The 19,260-nt window shown below is 47.7% G+C and overlaps 1 protein-coding gene and 15 non-coding genes across 16 annotated transcripts; 6 read left to right on the top strand and 10 right to left on the bottom strand.

Annotated features, from left to right (window-relative positions):
• Positions 1-1,072: 1,072 nt before the first annotated feature.
• On the bottom strand, positions 1,073-1,144 carry Trnap-cgg. Its single transcript has one exon. It is a non-coding gene; the product is annotated as a tRNA-Pro (tRNA).
• Positions 1,145-1,379: 235 nt separating this feature from the next.
• Positions 1,380-1,452, top strand: Trnav-uac. Its single transcript has one exon. It is a non-coding gene; the product is annotated as a tRNA-Val (tRNA).
• Positions 1,453-2,053: 601 nt separating this feature from the next.
• Positions 2,054-2,125, bottom strand: Trnap-ugg. Its single transcript has one exon. It is a non-coding gene; the product is annotated as a tRNA-Pro (tRNA).
• A 1,646-nt stretch (positions 2,126-3,771) lies between these two features.
• Trnap-cgg lies at positions 3,772-3,843 on the bottom strand. The gene has a single exon. It is a non-coding gene; the product is annotated as a tRNA-Pro (tRNA).
• Positions 3,844-4,078: 235 nt separating this feature from the next.
• On the top strand, positions 4,079-4,151 carry Trnav-uac. The gene has a single exon. It is a non-coding gene; the product is annotated as a tRNA-Val (tRNA).
• A 601-nt stretch (positions 4,152-4,752) lies between these two features.
• Trnap-ugg lies at positions 4,753-4,824 on the bottom strand. Its single transcript has one exon. It is a non-coding gene; the product is annotated as a tRNA-Pro (tRNA).
• A 1,647-nt stretch (positions 4,825-6,471) lies between these two features.
• Positions 6,472-6,543, bottom strand: Trnap-cgg. Its single transcript has one exon. It is a non-coding gene; the product is annotated as a tRNA-Pro (tRNA).
• A 235-nt stretch (positions 6,544-6,778) lies between these two features.
• Trnav-uac lies at positions 6,779-6,851 on the top strand. The gene has a single exon. It is a non-coding gene; the product is annotated as a tRNA-Val (tRNA).
• A 601-nt stretch (positions 6,852-7,452) lies between these two features.
• Trnap-ugg lies at positions 7,453-7,524 on the bottom strand. The gene has a single exon. It is a non-coding gene; the product is annotated as a tRNA-Pro (tRNA).
• Positions 7,525-9,170: 1,646 nt separating this feature from the next.
• On the bottom strand, positions 9,171-9,242 carry Trnap-cgg. The gene has a single exon. It is a non-coding gene; the product is annotated as a tRNA-Pro (tRNA).
• Positions 9,243-9,477: 235 nt separating this feature from the next.
• Trnav-uac lies at positions 9,478-9,550 on the top strand. The gene has a single exon. It is a non-coding gene; the product is annotated as a tRNA-Val (tRNA).
• Positions 9,551-11,294: 1,744 nt separating this feature from the next.
• On the bottom strand, positions 11,295-12,728 carry LOC124595437 (N-glycosylase/DNA lyase-like). Its single transcript, XM_047134178.1, has one exon. The coding sequence runs from the start codon at positions 12,670-12,672 to the stop codon at positions 11,560-11,562; it is 1,113 nt and encodes a 370-aa protein (XP_046990134.1). The 5' UTR covers positions 12,673-12,728; the 3' UTR covers positions 11,295-11,559.
• A 2,028-nt stretch (positions 12,729-14,756) lies between these two features.
• Trnav-uac lies at positions 14,757-14,829 on the top strand. The gene has a single exon. It is a non-coding gene; the product is annotated as a tRNA-Val (tRNA).
• Positions 14,830-15,430: 601 nt separating this feature from the next.
• On the bottom strand, positions 15,431-15,502 carry Trnap-ugg. Its single transcript has one exon. It is a non-coding gene; the product is annotated as a tRNA-Pro (tRNA).
• Positions 15,503-17,451: 1,949 nt separating this feature from the next.
• On the top strand, positions 17,452-17,524 carry Trnav-uac. The gene has a single exon. It is a non-coding gene; the product is annotated as a tRNA-Val (tRNA).
• Positions 17,525-18,125: 601 nt separating this feature from the next.
• Positions 18,126-18,197, bottom strand: Trnap-ugg. Its single transcript has one exon. It is a non-coding gene; the product is annotated as a tRNA-Pro (tRNA).
• Positions 18,198-19,260: the final 1,063 nt, after the last annotated feature.

The following is a 19,260-nucleotide window of genomic DNA, read 5'->3' on the forward strand; positions in this document are numbered from 1 at the left end:
CGTGTAGCTCATGTCATTCTGCTTTCAATCGTGAATCTCCGGCTGGGAGTAGTGGCGTACTTCTGTAATCCAAGCTTCTGGGAGTCCGTTGTGTGGGAGAGATCTGGAAACAACTACAGATTCGACCGTTCCACGAGTTCAGGAACGGCCGCGATGCCTTCATCGAGCTCTGCAGATCGACAGATGATAGTGTGGAAATTTCGACAAGCGGTGGCTAAGGGTTAAGAGAAGCCAAACGCACTAAACACAAGAAAGTCGGGAAACCGAAGCACACAACTCATAACGAAAAGATTGTGGAATGCAGTGCGAAAGCAAAACTTCGAGAAGACCAACTCCGAAGCCATCGGCGAGCTAGGAATTATTCCGCACAAGAAGCGATCATGTAGGAAGAGCGAGCCGAGGCTGTCGCTCGACCACACAATAAATTTTTGCTTAATCCCAATTTGCAGTACCGGTTCGACACTAGAATACTGCGCCTTGGTTCTTCCAAAAGCGATAGTAATAAGCACGTCGACTGCAGTGTCATTTGGGGTAGTGAGTCAGACATGGAGAGGATATGGGGCGGGTGGAATATGCAACGACAGGGGCATTGCAGGGCGGCCGCCGGCTCCTTGCGCTGTGGCGCACCGGTGCCGGCGGCGGCCTGGCTGGGCTGCTGGTGCCTCCATGTAGAGCTGCCGCCGAGCCCAGGCAAAGTGCCGCTAACGAAGCGATTGCCTTTGGTGACATCTTTTGCAATAACGACTGCGCGAATCGACGGTATCTCGTAAGGAAGGAAAGAGCAGCAGCTGCCGCCGAGCCCAGGCGCCGTGCCGAACACGCAGAAGGTCCCCGGCTCGATTGCGGGCGGAAACCCGTTTTCGTCGCACTCAGCAAGACACTTGCTACGATCTCTACTGTGACCATTTAAATCAACTTCAAACGTTCCATCAGCAGGGTGCACATGGCTCAAATGAAACATGAAACGGTTTCAGAACTGGTTGTCGGATTTTAGCGCTGACTTGGAGGCCTGGAAATGCGCGAAACAGCCGCCGCCATGCGATTTGTTACCACACCGTTGTACAAAACGCAAGAGCTCGTCCGGGATTTGAACCCGGGACCTCCTGCACCCGAAGCAGGAATCATACCCCTAGACCAACGAGCCTATTCGTTCCGAAAACGCACTGCATGTGAATGACGCCACCTTTGATGGTCTCACCATGTAGGGCTGCAGCTCAGCCAGCGTTCTCCCTGTCTGTCGCGGTTGGATTGTTTTCATCGACGTCTTTTACTGCAGGAACTTCACGAATCGGAGGGAGCTCGTAGCCGATGCCCTTGCTAACACAGAAGAAAAACTGTTGCTATTACGAGTCTCCGGGTGGTACATGAAAAGAACCGTCGTTTCCGTGGTGTAGCGGTTATCACGTCTGCTTTACACGCAGAAGGTGCCCGGTTCGATGCCGGGAGGGAACACAACAATTTTAATCTATATTTCGGATTTCATTTCCGAGATGACCTCACGTCCGCGTATGCAGAGACAAGCAATGTTGTATGCTAGACGGATAGGGCGTCATTTTACTGTCAAATACTGTAGCTCTCTTATTGCACCGGTATTTGGTAACTGAGAACGCCCCTAGCTCCATTATGGCTGGCAAAATTTATAATCCGGTTCTTCAGGGCTACTTCAAGTGCGCTTGCTACTGGCTTTCCTGAGCTCACCCTACTCGCCTTGTCACAGCTCTGTCAAAGTGTGATACTAACTAATAATCAGAAACTCTTAGCCACGATCAATCTTACATGCCACCCCTTGGTTGTTGCCGTCGCTAGTAAGATGAGGGTAGACTGTCGCACAATTAAGCTGAATCTCCACTCACGGTGCACATATCCCGCAAAGACAACCTTGTTTTCCGTTGCATGCAAAATTACCGTCTGCCTTTCTACCGAATTCCACCTACGTACTTTACTGGCGCCGCATTCTTGTTATATCCACGTGCTATAACAGGCATCTACTCTTCATTGAGGAGCTGCAACCGGGGCTGAGTTCCACCTACGCTTCAGCACGATCAAAATGGCAGGGCTCGTCCGGGATTTGAACCCGGGACCTCCTCCACCCAAAGCAGGAATCATACCCCTAGACCAACGAGCCACCTGGCTGGAGCTGTCAAGTTAATCCCAAGTAGTGGGCCTCACAGGGAACACAAACTTTTACGCGAATTCGCAAGATAAACGCTTTCTGCAGGCAGCACTCACCACTGTTGAGAAGAATATTAAAGGCAACGAATAAAAAGCGAAATAACCTCATCGAGCACTGCTTATGAACAGCCGGCAGTGCCTCAGTTTCGGTATGTGCTTTCTCAGGGTTAAGAGGAGGCGAATGCACTAAACAAAAGAACATCGGGAAACCAAGCACCAACTCATAACGAAAAGATTGCAAAATGTACTGCAAGCAAAATTTCCAGAAGACGGATACTGAAGACGCCGCAGACAAAAGAATTATTCTATGCAGTAACGATTATCTAGGAAGCGTGAATTGCATGTGCTGCTCCACCACACAACTTCTTTTGATACTGTTTTACTTATTCTAAATTTTCATTACCTGATCGTCTCTAAAATACTGTGCGGTTATCACCTGGTTTCCAACAGCGATAGTAGTAAGAAAATCGACTACAATGTCTTTCAAAGTAGGCCAGACACAAAAAAAAAAAAAAAAATCGGAGCTGCGTGTAGCTCATGTCATTCTGCTTTCAATCGTGAATCTCCGGCTGGGAGTAGTGGCGTACTTCTGTAATCCAAGCTTCTGGGAGTCCGTTGTGTGGGAGAGATCTGGAAACAACTACAGATTCGACCGTTCCACGAGCTCAGGAACGGCCGCGATGCCTTCATCGAGCTCTGCAGATCGACAGATGATAGTGTGGAAATTTCGACAAGCGGTGGCTAAGGGTTAAGAGAAGCCAAACGCACTAAACACAAGAAAGTCGGGAAACCGAAGCACACAACTCATAACGAAAAGATTGTGGAATGCAGTGCGAAAGCAAAACTTCGAGAAGACCAACTCCGAAGCCATCGGCGAGCTAGGAATTATTCCGCACAAGAAGCGATCATGTAGGAAGAGCGAGCCGAGGCTGTCGCTCGACCACACAATAAATTTTTGCTTAATCCCAATTTGCAGTACCGGTTCGACACTAGAATACTGCGCCTTGGTTCTTCCAAAAGCGATAGTAATAAGCACGTCGACTGCAGTGTCATTTGGGGTAGTGAGTCAGACATGGAGAGGATATGGGGCGGGTGGAATATGCAACGACAGGGGCATTGCAGGGCGGCCGCCGGCTCCTTGCGCTGTGGCGCACCGGTGCCGGCGGCGGCCTGGCTGGGCTGCTGGTGCCTCCATGTAGAGCTGCCGCCGAGCCCAGGCAAAGTGCCGCTAACGAAGCGATTGCCTTTGGTGACATCTTTTGCAATAACGACTGCGCGAATCGACGGTATCTCGTAAGGAAGGAAAGAGCAGCAGCTGCCGCCGAGCCCAGGCGCCGTGCCGAACACGCAGAAGGTCCCCGGCTCGATTGCGGGCGGAAACCCGTTTTCGTCGCACTCAGCAAGACACTTGCTACGATCTCTACTGTGACCATTTAAATCAACTTCAAACGTTCCATCAGCAGGGTGCACATGGCTCAAATGAAACATGAAACGGTTTCAGAACTGGTTGTCGGATTTTAGCGCTGACTTGGAGGCCTGGAAATGCGCGAAACAGCCGCCGCCATGCGATTTGTTACCACACCGTTGTACAAAACGCAAGGGCTCGTCCGGGATTTGAACCCGGGACCTCCTGCACCCGAAGCAGGAATCATACCCCTAGACCAACGAGCCTATTCGTTCCGAAAACGCACTGCATGTGAATGACGCCACCTTTGATGGTCTCACCATGTAGGGCTGCAGCTCAGCCAGCGTTCTCCCTGTCTGTCGCGGTTGGATTGTTTTCATCGACGTCTTTTACTGCAGGAACTTCACGAATCGGAGGGAGCTCGTAGCCGATGCCCTTGCTAACACAGAAGAAAAACTGTTGCTATTACGAGTCTCCGGGTGGTACATGAAAAGAACCGTCGTTTCCGTGGTGTAGCGGTTATCACGTCTGCTTTACACGCAGAAGGTGCCCGGTTCGATGCCGGGCGGGAACACAACAATTTTAATCTATATTTCGGATTTCATTTCCGAGATGACCTCACGTCCGCGTATGCAGAGACAAGCAATGTTGTATGCTAGACGGATAGGGCGTCATTTTACTGTCAAATACTGTAGCTCTCTTATTGCACCGGTATTTGGTAACTGAGAACGCCCCTAGCTCCATTATGGCTGGCAAAATTTATAATCCGGTTCTTCAGGGCTACTTCAAGTGCGCTTGCTACTGGCTTTCCTGAGCTCACCCTACTCGCCTTGTCACAGCTCTGTCAAAGTGTGATACTAACTAATAATCAGAAACTCTTAGCCACGATCAATCTTACATGCCACCCCTTGGTTGTTGCCGTCGCTAGTAAGATGAGGGTAGACTGTCGCACAATTAAGCTGAATCTCCACTCACGGTGCACATATCCCGCAAAGACAACCTTGTTTTCCGTTGCATGCAAAATTACCGTCTGCCTTTCTACCGAATTCCACCTACGTACTTTACTGGCGCCGCATTCTTGTTATATCCACGTGCTATAACAGGCATCTACTCTTCATTGAGGAGCTGCAACCGGGGCTGAGTTCCACCTACGCTTCAGCACGATCAAAATGGCAGGGCTCGTCCGGGATTTGAACCCGGGACCTCCTGCACCCAAAGCAGGAATCATACCCCTAGACCAACGAGCCACCTGGCTGGAGCTGTCAAGTTAATCCCAAGTAGTGGGCCTCACAGGGAACACAAACTTTTACGCGAATTCGCAAGATAAACGCTTTCTGCAGGCAGCACTCACCACTGTTGAGAAGAATATTAAAGGCAACGAATAAAAAGCGAAATAACCTCATCGAGCACTGCTTATGAACAGCCGGCAGTGCCTCAGTTTCGGTATGTGCTTTCTCAGGGTTAAGAGGAGGCGAATGCACTAAACAAAAGAACATCGGGAAACCAAGCACCAACTCATAACGAAAAGATTGCAAAATGTACTGCAAGCAAAATTTCCAGAAGACGGATACTGAAGACGCCGCAGACAAAAGAATTATTCTATGCAGTAACGATTATCTAGGAAGCGTGAATTGCATGTGCTGCTCCACCACACAACTTCTTTTGATACTGTTTTACTTATTCTAAATTTTCATTACCTGATCGTCTCTAAAATACTGTGCGGTTATCACCTGGTTTCCAACAGCGATAGTAGTAAGTAAATCGACTACAATGTCTTTCAAAGTAGGTCAGACACAAAAAAAAAAAAAAAAAATCGGAGCTGCGTGTAGCTCATGTCATTCTGCTTTCAATCGTGAATCTCCGGCTGGGAGTAGTGGCGTACTTCTGTAATCCAAGCTTCTGGGAGTCCGTTGTGTGGGAGAGATCTGGAAACAACTACAGATTCGACCGTTCCACGAGCTCAGGAACGGCCGCGATGCCTTCATCGAGCTCTGCAGATCGACAGATGATAGTGTGGAAATTTCGACAAGCGGTGGCTAAGGGTTAAGAGAAGCCAAACGCACTAAACACAAGAAAGTCGGGAAACCGAAGCACACAACTCATAACGAAAAGATTGTGGAATGCAGTGCGAAAGCAAAACTTCGAGAAGACCAACTCCGAAGCCATCGGCGAGCTAGGAATTATTCCGCACAAGAAGCGATCATGTAGGAAGAGCGAGCCGAGGCTGTCGCTCGACCACACAATAAATTTTTGCTTAATCCCAATTTGCAGTACCGGGTCGACACTAGAATACTGTGCCTTGGTTCTTCCAAAAGCGATAGTAATAAGCACGTCGACTGCAGTGTCATTTGGGGTAGTGAGTCAGACATGGAGAGGATATGGGGCGGGTGGAATATGCAACGACAGGGGCATTGCAGGGCGGCCGCCGGCTCCTTGCGCTGTGGCGCACCGGTGCCGGCGGCGGCCTGGCTGGGCTGCTGGTGCCTCCATGTAGAGCTGCCGCCGAGCCCAGGCAAAGTGCCGCTAACGAAGCGATTGCCTTTGGTGACATCTTTTGCAATAACGACTGCGCGAATCGACGGTATCTCGTAAGGAAGGAAAGAGCAGCAGCTGCCGCCGAGCCCAGGCGCCGTGCCGAACACGCAGAAGGTCCCCGGCTCGATTGCGGGCGGAAACCCGTTTTCGTCGCACTCAGCAAGACACTTGCTACGATCTCTACTGTGACCATTTAAATCAACTTCAAACGTTCCATCAGCAGGGTGCACATGGCTCAAATGAAACATGAAACGGTTTCAGAACTGGTTGTCGGATTTTAGCGCTGACTTGGAGGCCTGGAAATGCGCGAAACAGCCGCCGCCATGCGATTTGTTACCACACCGTTGTACAAAACGCAAGGGCTCGTCCGGGATTTGAACCCGGGACCTCCTGCACCCGAAGCAGGAATCATACCCCTAGACCAACGAGCCTATTCGTTCCGAAAACGCACTGCATGTGAATGACGCCACCTTTGATGGTCTCACCATGTAGGGCTGCAGCTCAGCCAGCGTTCTCCCTGTCTGTCGCGGTTGGATTGTTTTCATCGACGTCTTTTACTGCAGGAACTTCACGAATCGGAGGGAGCTCGTAACCGATGCCCTTGCTAACACAGAAGAAAAACTGTTGCTATTACGAGTCTCCGGGTGGTACATGAAAAGAACCGTCGTTTCCGTGGTGTAGCGGTTATCACGTCTGCTTTACACGCAGAAGGTGCCCGGTTCGATGCCGGGCGGGAACACAACAATTTTAATCTATATTTCGGATTTCATTTCCGAGATGACCTCACGTCCGCGTATGCAGAGACAAGCAATGTTGTATGCTAGACGGATAGGGCGTCATTTTACTGTCAAATACTGTAGCTCTCTTATTGCACCGGTATTTGGTAACTGAGAACGCCCCTAGCTCCATTATGGCTGGCAAAATTTATAATCCGGTTCTTCAGGGCTACTTCAAGTGCGCTTGCTACTGGCTTTCCTGAGCTCACCCTACTCGCCTTGTCACAGCTCTGTCAAAGTGTGATACTAACTAATAATCAGAAACTCTTAGCCACGATCAATCTTACATGCCACCCCTTGGTTGTTGCCGTCGCTAGTAAGATGAGGGTAGACTGTCGCACAATTAAGCTGAATCTCCACTCACGGTGCACATATCCCGCAAAGACAACCTTGTTTTCCGTTGCATGCAAAATTACCGTCTGCCTTTCTACCGAATTCCACCTACGTACTTTACTGGCGCCGCATTCTTGTTATATCCACGTGCTATAACAGGCATCTACTCTTCATTGAGGAGCTGCAACCGGGGCTGAGTTCCACCTACGCTTCAGCACGATCAAAATGGCAGGGCTCGTCCGGGATTTGAACCCGGGACCTCCTGCACCCAAAGCAGGAATCATACCCCTAGACCAACGAGCCACCTGGCTGGAGCTGTCAAGTTAATCCCAAGTAGTGGGCCTCACAGGGAACACAAACTTTTACGCGAATTCGCAAGATAAACGCTTTCTGCAGGCAGCACTCACCACTGTTGAGAAGAATATTAAAGGCAACGAATAAAAAGCGAAATAACCTCATCGAGCACTGCTTATGAACAGCCGGCAGTGCCTCAGTTTCGGTATGTGCTTTCTCAGGGTTAAGAGGAGGCGAATGCACTAAACAAAAGAACATCGGGAAACCAAGCACCAACTCATAACGAAAAGATTGCAAAATGTACTGCAAGCAAAATTTCCAGAAGACGGATACTGAAGACGCCGCAGACAAAAGAATTATTCTATGCAGTAACGATTATCTAGGAAGCGTGAATTGCATGTGCTGCTCCACCACACAACTTCTTTTGATACTGTTTTACTTATTCTAAATTTTCATTACCTGATCGTCTCTAAAATACTGTGCGGTTATCACCTGGTTTCCAACAGCGATAGTAGTAAGTAAATCGACTACAATGTCTTTCAAAGTAGGTCAGACACAAAAAAAAAAAAAAAAATCGGAGCTGCGTGTAGCTCATGTCATTCTGCTTTCAATCGTGAATCTCCGGCTGGGAGTAGTGGCGTACTTCTGTAATCCAAGCTTCTGGGAGTCCGTTGTGTGGGAGAGATCTGGAAACAACTACAGATTCGACCGTTCCACGAGCTCAGGAACGGCCGCGATGCCTTCATCGAGCTCTGCAGATCGACAGATGATAGTGTGGAAATTTCGACAAGCGGTGGCTAAGGGTTAAGAGAAGCCAAACGCACTAAACACAAGAAAGTCGGGAAACCGAAGCACACAACTCATAACGAAAAGATTGTGGAATGCAGTGCGAAAGCAAAACTTCGAGAAGACCAACTCCGAAGCCATCGGCGAGCTAGGAATTATTCCGCACAAGAAGCGATCATGTAGGAAGAGCGAGCCGAGGCTGTCGCTCGACCACACAATAAATTTTTGCTTAATCCCAATTTGCAGTACCGGGTCGACACTAGAATACTGTGCCTTGGTTCTTCCAAAAGCGATAGTAATAAGCACGTCGACTGCAGTGTCATTTGGGGTAGTGAGTCAGACATGGAGAGGATATGGGGCGGGTGGAATATGCAACGACAGGGGCATTGCAGGGCGGCCGCCGGCTCCTTGCGCTGTGGCGCACCGGTGGCGGCGGCGGCCTGGCTGGGCTGCTGGTGCCTCCATGTAGAGCTGCCGCCGAGCCCAGGCAAAGTGGCGCTAACGAAGCGATTGCCTTTGGTGACATCTTTTGCAATAACGACTGCGCGAATCGACGGTATCTCGTAAGGAAGGAAAGAGCAGCAGCTGCCGCCGAGCCCAGGCGCCGTGCCGAACACGCAGAAGGTCCCCGGCTCGATTGCGGGCGGAAACCCGTTTTCGTCGCACTCAGCAAGACACTTGCTACGATCTCTACTGTGACCATTTAAATCAACTTCAAACGTTCCATCAGCAGGGTGCACATGGCTCAAATGAAACATGAAACGGTTTCAGAACTGGTTGTCGGATTTTAGCGCTGACTTGGAGGCCTGGAAATGCGCGAAACAGCCGCCGCCATGCGATTTGTTACCACACCGTTGTACAAAACGCAAGGGCTCGTCCGGGATTTGAACCCGGGACCTCCTGCACCCGAAGCAGGAATCATACCCCTAGACCAACGAGCCTATTCGTTCCGAAAACGCACTGCATGTGAATGACGCCACCTTTGATGGTCTCACCATGTAGGGCTGCAGCTCAGCCAGCGTTCTCCCTGTCTGTCGCGGTTGGATTGTTTTCATCGACGTCTTTTACTGCAGGAACTTCACGAATCGGAGGGAGCTCGTAGCCGATGCCCTTGCTAACACAGAAGAAAAACTGTTGCTATTACGAGTCTCCGGGTGGTACATGAAAAGAACCGTCGTTTCCGTGGTGTAGCGGTTATCACGTCTGCTTTACACGCAGAAGGTGCCCGGTTCGATGCCGGGCGGGAACACAACAATTTTAATCTATATTTCGGATTTCATTTCCGAGATGACCTCACGTCCGCGTATGCAGAGACAAGCAATGTTGTATGCTAGACGGATAGGGCGTCATTTTACTGTCAAATACTGTAGCTCTCTTATTGCACCGGTATTTGGTAACTGAGAACGCCCCTAGCTCCATTATGGCTGGCAAAATTTATAATCCGGTTCTTCAGGGCTACTTCAAGTGCGCTTGCTACTGGCTTTCCTGAGCTCACCCTACTCGCCTTGTCACAGCTCTGTCAAAGTGTGATACTAACTAATAATCAGAAACTCTTAGCCACGATCAATCTTACATGCCACCCCTTGGTTGTTGCCGTCGCTAGTAAGATGAGGGTAGACTGTCGCACAATTAAGCTGAATCTCCACTCACGGTGCACATATCCCGCAAAGACAACCTTGTTTTCCGTTGCATGCAAAATTACCGTCTGCCTTTCTACCGAATTCCACCTACGTACTTTACTGGCGCCGCATTCTTGTTATATCCACGTGCTATAACAGGCATCTACTCTTCATTGAGGAGCTGCAACCGGGGCTGAGTTCCACCTACACTTCAGCACGATCAAAATGGCAGGGCTCGTCCGGGATTTGAACCCGGGACCTCCTGCACCCAAAGCAGGAATCATACCCCTTTTTTTTTTTTTTTTGGAAGTTCACAGTCATTTAATAAAAACATCAATTAGCTGTACATTTCTCTGAATATTCGTCATCTGGTGATCAGCTTGGAGTGTCTCCTCAAAAGCTGGCAAAGGGATGATAAACCATTTAAAAAGACTGAAAAATAATGTCTGCAATTTATTCTCACAACACTTTTTTTCAGATGAAAAGCAACTTTGGAGCAGTTAGGAGTCGAGAAGTAAATTTGGTGAGCCTCAACACTGATAGTTATGTAACATGGCAAAAAAAGTCAACTAATTATACTTCTCCAAATATATCATGTATTTATAAAAGAAACAACATAACACTGTATGACAGATCTTCTGTGAAGTTGATAATTAAGTGGTTACAAATTTGTAAATTTACGTGAAGGTTCCATTGCGTCTAACAGCACAACACAATAATTACAATGTCTCTCATATCACAGCATGACAATAAGATAATTTAAAACAGTAATACTCTAAGTCATACTTTTACTTCATAGTCTCTCATTATTTACAGTAATTGTAATACACACAGTGAACACAAAGAGTCTACACATGCTGCTATAAAACAATTACATAATCATAGTGAGCATAATGCTTCAAAATGATTTATGTGTATAAAATCTGTTGTAGCTGACAACAAACACCTCCCATTTCTCTGAGAAATTTCAAACATGAAAAAATATTATAAAAACTGAACAATGACTTTTTTAGTTTATGTAAATAAGTTAAAATGTTACGTCACATATTGGTTGGACTCATAACAGTAAGTCACAGAATGTCAAATGTAAAGTGCATGCTACCTTGGAGAACCAGCAATTGAAGATCATCTGGCTTACTCTCAATAGCAGATTTACTTCTTTCTCTAGCACATTAGATAGATCTCCCAAATGACTGTTACATATGAAGGGCCCATTTCAATAGTGGCACAAGTCCATCCCTGTTCATTCCGAGATACAGAGTCCCAAAGTTAAATGAGCGCCGAAAAATCTGCAGTTGAGATATCAGAAATATTCAAGTATAATACATGAATATTTCTGGTATCTCAACTGCAGACTCCCCAGTGCTGATCCAACTCCAGGACCCTGTATCTCAGAATGAACAAAAACTGACCTGCACCACTATTGAAACAAGCCCTTTACATATAACCAAATAGTCATTCACTTTAAAATATTAATATGTTCCCTTCAAGAGCATACTGTAAAAGTTTCTAACATTCTTTCGCCCACCACTATCGTTAAACTCAGAAGGTGTAACCTGCTACATCTTTACAGTTTTTTTTATCAGCTTCTTTCTGTTATTTGACCTGGGGACAGCACTCAATAGTTTTCCACTTTCATTTATTTAGTCCGTTTCTTTTTTGTTTTTGTTTCTCCTGTACCATTTTCTTCAGGAGTTTGCTCATTTCCAATATTCTTTAAATCAGCACAAAACAATACCGTCTGTGCCCATCCAGCATCTGGGCCATGAATGTCCTGAAAGAATTTCATAATGTCCAAATACAAAGTATTAGAGAGCGTTTTTGCATTTCGCAGACTTTTCATATAATGCTGTTTTGCAACCTGATGTATGTGTGTATCCACTGGTACTGCATTTAAGTGGCCCAATGACATAAGGCATATACAATCTGCTACCTTGAAGCCAACACCTGGCAGTCTTACAAGTTCTTTCCTCGCTGCTTCATATGGCAGCAGCTTAAGCTTATTTATCCACTCGTATCCACCCAACTCTTGGATCATACATGCTGATTTGTGAATAAAGCCAGCTCTATACCCAAATCCTGCTTTTGCCAGTGTACCATGGACAGAAGGTGCCACAAGCTGCTCTACATCAGGAAAATCAAAATACTTCACACCATCAATAACCCCAATTTCCTCCCCATACAATGAACACAATTTCTCTATCATGGAGGTAATTCTTTTAATGTGATTGTTTGATGAACAAATGAATGTCAGTATTGTCTCTAGTGGTTCCTGACACAGAAGTCTTACACCATGACATTTGCTAGCTGCTTTCTGAAATACAGGATCACGTTGACCCCAACGGTTATAGCACTCTTCTAAATTAGTGTCCAGTCTAAGGTATTTACAGAGCAGCATTCCATTCAGTTCATCTGCTGTATCACATATTTGAAGTTTCTTTTCTTCTTCACTAAGAGACACTGAGTTTGTACTTAAATGAGCAAGGAATTTTTTTAGAGACAAATCTTCATGCAGCTCACTAAGCAAAACAGAACACTTCTTAGAAGGTGTGACTTGTTTAGCAACTTTGTATAGTATGAAGTTATCTGTTTGTTTTAACATCCAAAATCTGCTGCAGAAGATTCCCCACCATTCATTTTCGTTAATCTTCTTCCACCTGAAAGATTGTCCGCCACCTAACGTGTACTGCAGATTCAAATCTCTTCTCTTGCACAATAGTCGGTGCCATGGCTCTTCAAGAAGGTTTATCATAATTATTTTCTAAAGGAGAATCAAACCAATGACATAAACAATACACAAAGCAACAACCTAACACATTCGTCCGGGATTTGAACCCGGGACCTCCTGCACCCAAAGCAGGAATCATACCCCTAGACCAACGAGCCACCTGGCTGGAGCAGTCAAGTTAATCCCAAGTAGTGGGCCTCACAGGGAACACAAACTTTCACGCGAATTCGCAAGATAAACGCTTTCTGCAGGCAGCACTCACCACTGTTGAGAAGAATATTAAAGGCAACGAATAAAAAGCGAAATAACTTCATCGAGCACTGCTTATGAACAGCCGGCAGTGCCTCAGTTTCGGTATGTGCTTTCTCAGGGTTAAGAGGAGGCGAATGCACTAAACAAAAGAACATCGGGAAACCAAGCACCAACTCATAACGAAAAGATTGCAAAATGTACTGCAAGCAAAATTTCCAGAAGACGGATACTGAAGACGCCGCAGACAAAAGAATTATTCTATGCAGTAACGATTATCTAGGCAGCGTGAATTGCATGTGCTGCTCCACCACACAACTTCTTTTGATACTGTTTTACTTATTCTAAATTTTCATTACCTGATCGTCTCTAAAATACTGTGCGGTTATCACCTGGTTTCCAACAGCGATAGTAGTAAGAAAATCGACTACAATGTCTTTCAAAGTAGGTCAGACACAAAAAAAAAAAAAATCGGAGCTGCGTGTAGCTCATGTCATTCTGCTTTCAATCGTGAATCTCCGGCTGGGAGTAGTGGCGTACTTCTGTAATCCAAGCTTCTGGGAGTCCGTTGTGTGGGAGAGATCTGGAAACAACTACAGATTCGACCGTTCCACGAGCTCAGGAACGGCCGCGATGCCTTCATCGAGCTCTGCAGATCGACAGATGATAGTGTGGAAATTTCGACAAGCGGTGGCTAAGGGTTAAGAGAAGCCAAACGCACTAAACACAAGAAAGTCGGGAAACCGAAGCAAACAACTCATAACGAAAAGATTGTGGAATGCAGTGCGAAAGCAAAACTTCGAGAAGACCAACTCCGAAGCCATCGGCGAGCTAGGAATTATTCCGCACAAGAAGCGATCATGTAGGAAGAGCGAGCCGACGCTGTCGCTCGACCACACAATAAATTTTTGCTTAATCCCAATTTGCAGTACCGGTTCGACACTAGAATACTGTGCCTTGGTTCTTCCAAAAGCGATAGTAATAAGCACGTCGACTGCAGTGTCATTTGGGGTAGTGAGTCAGACATGGAGAGGATATGGGGCGGGTGGAATATGCAACGACAGGGGCATTGCAGGGCGGCCGCCGGCTCCTTGCGCTGTGGCGCACCGGTGCCGGCGGCGGCCTGGCTGGGCTGCTGGTGCCTCCATGTAGAGCTGCCGCCGAGCCCAGGCAAAGTGCCGCTAACGAAGCGATTGCCTTTGGTGACATCTTTTGCAATAACGACTGCGCGAATCGACGGTATCTCGTAAGGAAGGAAAGAGCAGCAGCTTGCGCCGAGCCCAGGCGCCGTGCCGAACACGCAGAAGGTCCCCGGCTCGATTGCGGGCGGAAACCCGTTTTCGTCGCACTCAGCAAGACACTTGCTACGATCTCTACTGTGACCATTTAAATCAACTTCAAACGTTCCATCAGCAGGGTGCACATGGCTCAAATGAAACATGAAACGGTTTCAGAACTGGTTGTCGGATTTTAGCGCTGACTTGGAGGCCTGGAAATGCGCGAAACAGCCGCCGCCATGCGATTTGTTACCACACCGTTGTACAAAACGCAAGGGCTCGTCCGGGATTAGAACCTGGGACCTCCTGCACCCGAAGCAGGAATCATACCCCTAGACCAACGAGCCTATTCGTTCCGAAAACGCACTGCATGTGAATGACGCCACCTTTGATGGTCTCACCATGTAGGGCTGCAGCTCAGCCAGCGTTCTCCCTGTCTGTCGCGGTTGGATTGTTTTCATCGACGTCTTTTACTGCAGGAACTTCACGAATCGGAGGGAGCTCGTAGCCGATGCCCTTGCTAACACAGAAGAAAAACTGTTGCTATTACGAGTCTCCGGGTGGTACATGAAAAGAACCGTCGTTTCCGTGGTGTAGCGGTTATCACGTCTGCTTTACACGCAGAAGGTGCCCGGTTCGATGCCGGGCGGGAACACAACAATTTTAATCTATATTTCGGATTTCATTTCCGAGATGACCTCACGTCCGCGTATGCAGAGACAAGCAATGTTGTATGCTAGACGGATAGGGCGTCATTTTACTGTCAAATACTGTAGCTCTCTTATTGCACCGGTATTTGGTAACTGAGAACGCCCCTAGCTCCATTATGGCTGGCAAAATTTATAATCCGGTTCTTCAGGGCTACTTCAAGTGCGCTTGCTACTGGCTTTCCTGAGCTCACCCTACTCGCCTTGTCACAGCTCTGTCAAAGTGTGATACTAACTAATAATCAGAAACTCTTAGCCACGATCAATCTTACATGCCACCCCTTGGTTGTTGCCGTCGCTAGTAAGATGAGGGTAGACTGTCGCACAATTAAGCTGAATCTCCACTCACGGTGCACATATCCCGCAAAGACAACCTTGTTTTCCGTTGCATGCAAAATTACCGTCTGCCTTTCTACCGAATTCCACCTACGTACTTTACTGGCGCCGCATTCTTGTTATATCCACGTGCTATAACAGGCATCTACTCTTCATTGAGGAGCTGCAACCGGGGCTGAGTTCCACCTACACTTCAGCACGATCAAAATGGCAGGGCTCGTCCGGGATTTGAACCCGGGACCTCCTGCACCCAAAGCAGGAATCATACCCCTAGACCAACGAGCCACCTGGCTGGAGCTGTCAAGTTAATCCCAAGTAGTGGGCCTCACAGGGAACACAAACTTTTACGCGAATTCGCAAGATAAACGCTTTCTGCAGGCAGCACTCACCACTGTTGAGAAGAATATTAAAGGCAACGAATAAAAAGCGAAATAACCTCATCGAGCACTGCTTATGAACAGCCGGCAGTGCCTCAGTTTCGGTATGTGCTTTCTCAGGGTTAAGAGGAGGCGAATGCACTAAACAAAAGAACATCGGGAAACCAAGCACCAACTCATAACGAAAAGATTGCAAAATGTACTGCAAGCAAAATTTCCAGAAGACGGATACTGAAGACGCCGCAGACAAAAGAATTATTCTATGCAGTAACGATTATCTAGGAAGCGTGAATTGCATGTGCTGCTCCACCACACAACTTCTTTTGATACTGTTTTACTTATTCTAAATTTTCATTACCTGATCGTCTCTAAAATACTGTGCGGTTATCACCTGGTTTCCAACAGCGATAGTAGTAAGAAAATCGACTACAATGTCTTTCAAAGTAGGTCAGACACAAAAAAAAAAAAATCGGAGCTGCGTGTAGCTCATGTCATTCTGCTTTCAATCGTGAATCTCCGGCTGGGAGTAGTGGCGTACTTCTGTAATCCAAGCTTCTGGGAGTCCGTTGTGTGGGAGAGATCTGGAAACAACTACAGATTCGACCGTTCCACGAGCTCAGGAACGGCCGCGATGCCTTCATCGAGCTCTGCAGATCGACAGATGATAGTGTGGAAATTTCGACAAGCGGTGGCTATGGGTTAAGAGAAGCCAAACGCACTAAACACAAGAAAGTCGGGAAACCGAAGCACACAACTCATAACGAAAAGATTGTGGAATGCAGTGCGAAAGCAAAACTTCGAGAAGACCAACTCCGAAGCCATCGGCGAGCTAGGAATTATTCCGCACAAGAAGCGATCATGTAGGAAGAGCGAGCCGAGGCTGTCGCTCGACCACACAATAAATTTTTGCTTAATCCCAATTTGCAGTACCGGTTCGACACTAGAATACTGCGCCTTGGTTCTTCCAAAAGCGATAGTAATAAGCACGTCGACTGCAGTGTCATTTGGGGTAGTGAGTCAGACATGGAGAGGATATGGGGCGGGTGGAATATGCAACGACAGGGGCATTGCAGGGCGGCCGCCGGCTCCTTGCGCTGTGGCGCACCGGTGGCGGCGGCGGCCTGGCTGGGCTGCTGGTGCCTCCATGTAGAGCTGCCGCCGAGCCCAGGCAAAGTGCCGCTAACGAAGCGATTGCCTTTGGTGACATCTTTTGCAATAACGACTGCGCGAATCGACGGTATCTCGTAAGGAAGGAAAGAGCAGCAGCTTGCGCCGAGCCCAGGCGCCGTGCCGAACACGCAGAAGGTCCCCGGCTCGATTGCGGGCGGAAACCCGTTTTCGTCGCACTCAGCAAGACACTTGCTACGATCTCTACTGTGACCATTTAAATCAACTTCAAACGTTCCATCAGCAGGGTGCACATGGCTCAAATGAAACATGAAACGGTTTCAGAACTGGTTGTCGGATTTTAGCGCTGACTTGGAGGCCTGGAAATGCGCGAAACAGCCGCCGCCATGCGATTTGTTACCACACCGTTGTACAAAACGCAAGGGCTCGTCCGGGATTAGAACCTGGGACCTCCTGCACCCGAAGCAGGAATCATACCCCTAGACCAACGAGCCTATTCGTTCCGAAAACGCACTGCATGTGAATGACGCCACCTTTGATGGTCTCACCATGTAGGGCTGCAGCTCAGCCAGCGTTCTCCCTGTCTGTCGCGGTTGGATTGTTTTCATCGACGTCTTTTACTGCAGGAACTTCACGAATCGGAGGGAGCTCGTAGCCGATGCCCTTGCTAACACAGAAGAAAAACTGTTGCTATTACGAGTCTCCGGGTGGTACATGAAAAGAACCGTCGTTTCCGTGGTGTAGCGGTTATCACGTCTGCTTTACACGCAGAAGGTGCCCGGTTCGATGCCGGGCGGGAACACAACAATTTTAATCTATATTTCGGATTTCATTTCCGAGATGACCTCACGTCCGCGTATGCAGAGACAAGCAATGTTGTATGCTAGACGGATAGGGCGTCATTTTACTGTCAAATACTGTAGCTCTCTTATTGCACCGGTATTTGGTAACTGAGAACGCCCCTAGCTCCATTATGGCTGGCAAAATTTATAATCCGGTTCTTCAGGGCTACTTCAAGTGCGCTTGCTACTGGCTTTCCTGAGCTCACCCTACTCGCCTTGTCACAGCTCTGTCAAAGTGTGATACTAACTAATAATCAGAAACTCTTAGCCACGATCAATCTTACATGCCACCCCTTGGTTGTTGCCGTCGCTAGTAAGATGAGGGTAGACTGTCGCACAATTAAGCTGAATCTCCACTCACGGTGCACATATCCCGCAAAGACAACCTTGTTTTCCGTTGCATGCAAAATTACCGTCTGCCTTTCTACCGAATTCCACCTACGTACTTTACTGGCGCCGCATTCTTGTTATATCCACGTGCTATAACAGGCATCTACTCTTCATTGAGGAGCTGCAACCGGGGCTGAGTTCCACCTACACTTCAGCACGATCAAAATGGCAGGGCTCGTCCGGGATTTGAACCCGGGACCTCCTGCACCCAAAGCAGGAATCATACCCCTAGACCAACGAGCCACCTGGCTGGAGCTGTCAAGTTAATCCCAAGTAGTGGGCCTCACAGGGAACACAAACTTTTACGCGAATTCGCAAGATAAACGCTTTCTGCAGGCAGCACTCACCACTGTTGAGAAGAATATTAAAGGCAACGAATAAAAAGCGAAATAACCTCATCGAGCACTGCTTATGAACAGCCGGCAGTGCCTCAGTTTCGGTATGTGCTTTCTCAGGGTTAAGAGGAGGCGAATGCACTAAACAAAAGAACATCGGGAAACCAAGCACCAACTCATAACGAAAAGATTGCAAAATGTACTGCAAGCAAAATTTCCAGAAGACGGATACTGAAGACGCCGCAGACAAAAGAATTATTCTATGCAGTAACGATTATCTAGGAAGCGTGAATTGCATGTGCTGCTCCACCACACAACTTCTTTTGATACTGTTTTACTTATTCTAAATTTTCATTACCTGATCGTCTCTAAAATACTGTGCGGTTATCACCTGGTTTCCAACAGCGATAGTAGTAAGAAAATCGACTACAATGTCTTTCAAAGTAGGTCAGACACAAAAAAAAAAAAATCGGAGCTGCGTGTAGCTCATGTCATTCTGCTTTCAATCGTGAATCTCCGGCTGGGAGTAGTGGCGTACTTCTGTAATCCAAGCTTCTGGGAGTCCGTTGTGTGGGAGAGATCTGGAAACAACTACAGATTCGACCGTTCCACGAGCTCAGGAACGGCCGCGATGCCTTCATCGAGCTCTGCAGATCGACAGATGATAGTGTGGAAATTTCGACAAGCGGTGGCTATGGGTTAAGAGAAGCCAAACGCACTAAACACAAGAAAGTCGGGAAACCGAAGCACACAACTCATAACGAAAAGATTGTGGAATGCAGTGCGAAAGCAAAACTTCGAGAAGACCAACTCCGAAGCCATCGGCGAGCTAGGAATTATTCCGCACAAGAAGCGATCATGTAGGAAGAGCGAGCCGAGGCTGTCGCTCGACCACACAATAAATTTTTGCTTAATCCCAATTTGCAGTACCGGTTCGACACTAGAATACTGCGCCTTGGTTCTTCCAAAAG

Source organism: Schistocerca americana, chromosome 2 (assembly GCF_021461395.2).
Source record: "Schistocerca americana isolate TAMUIC-IGC-003095 chromosome 2, iqSchAmer2.1, whole genome shotgun sequence".
Taxonomy (NCBI): Eukaryota; Metazoa; Arthropoda; class Insecta; order Orthoptera; family Acrididae; genus Schistocerca; species Schistocerca americana.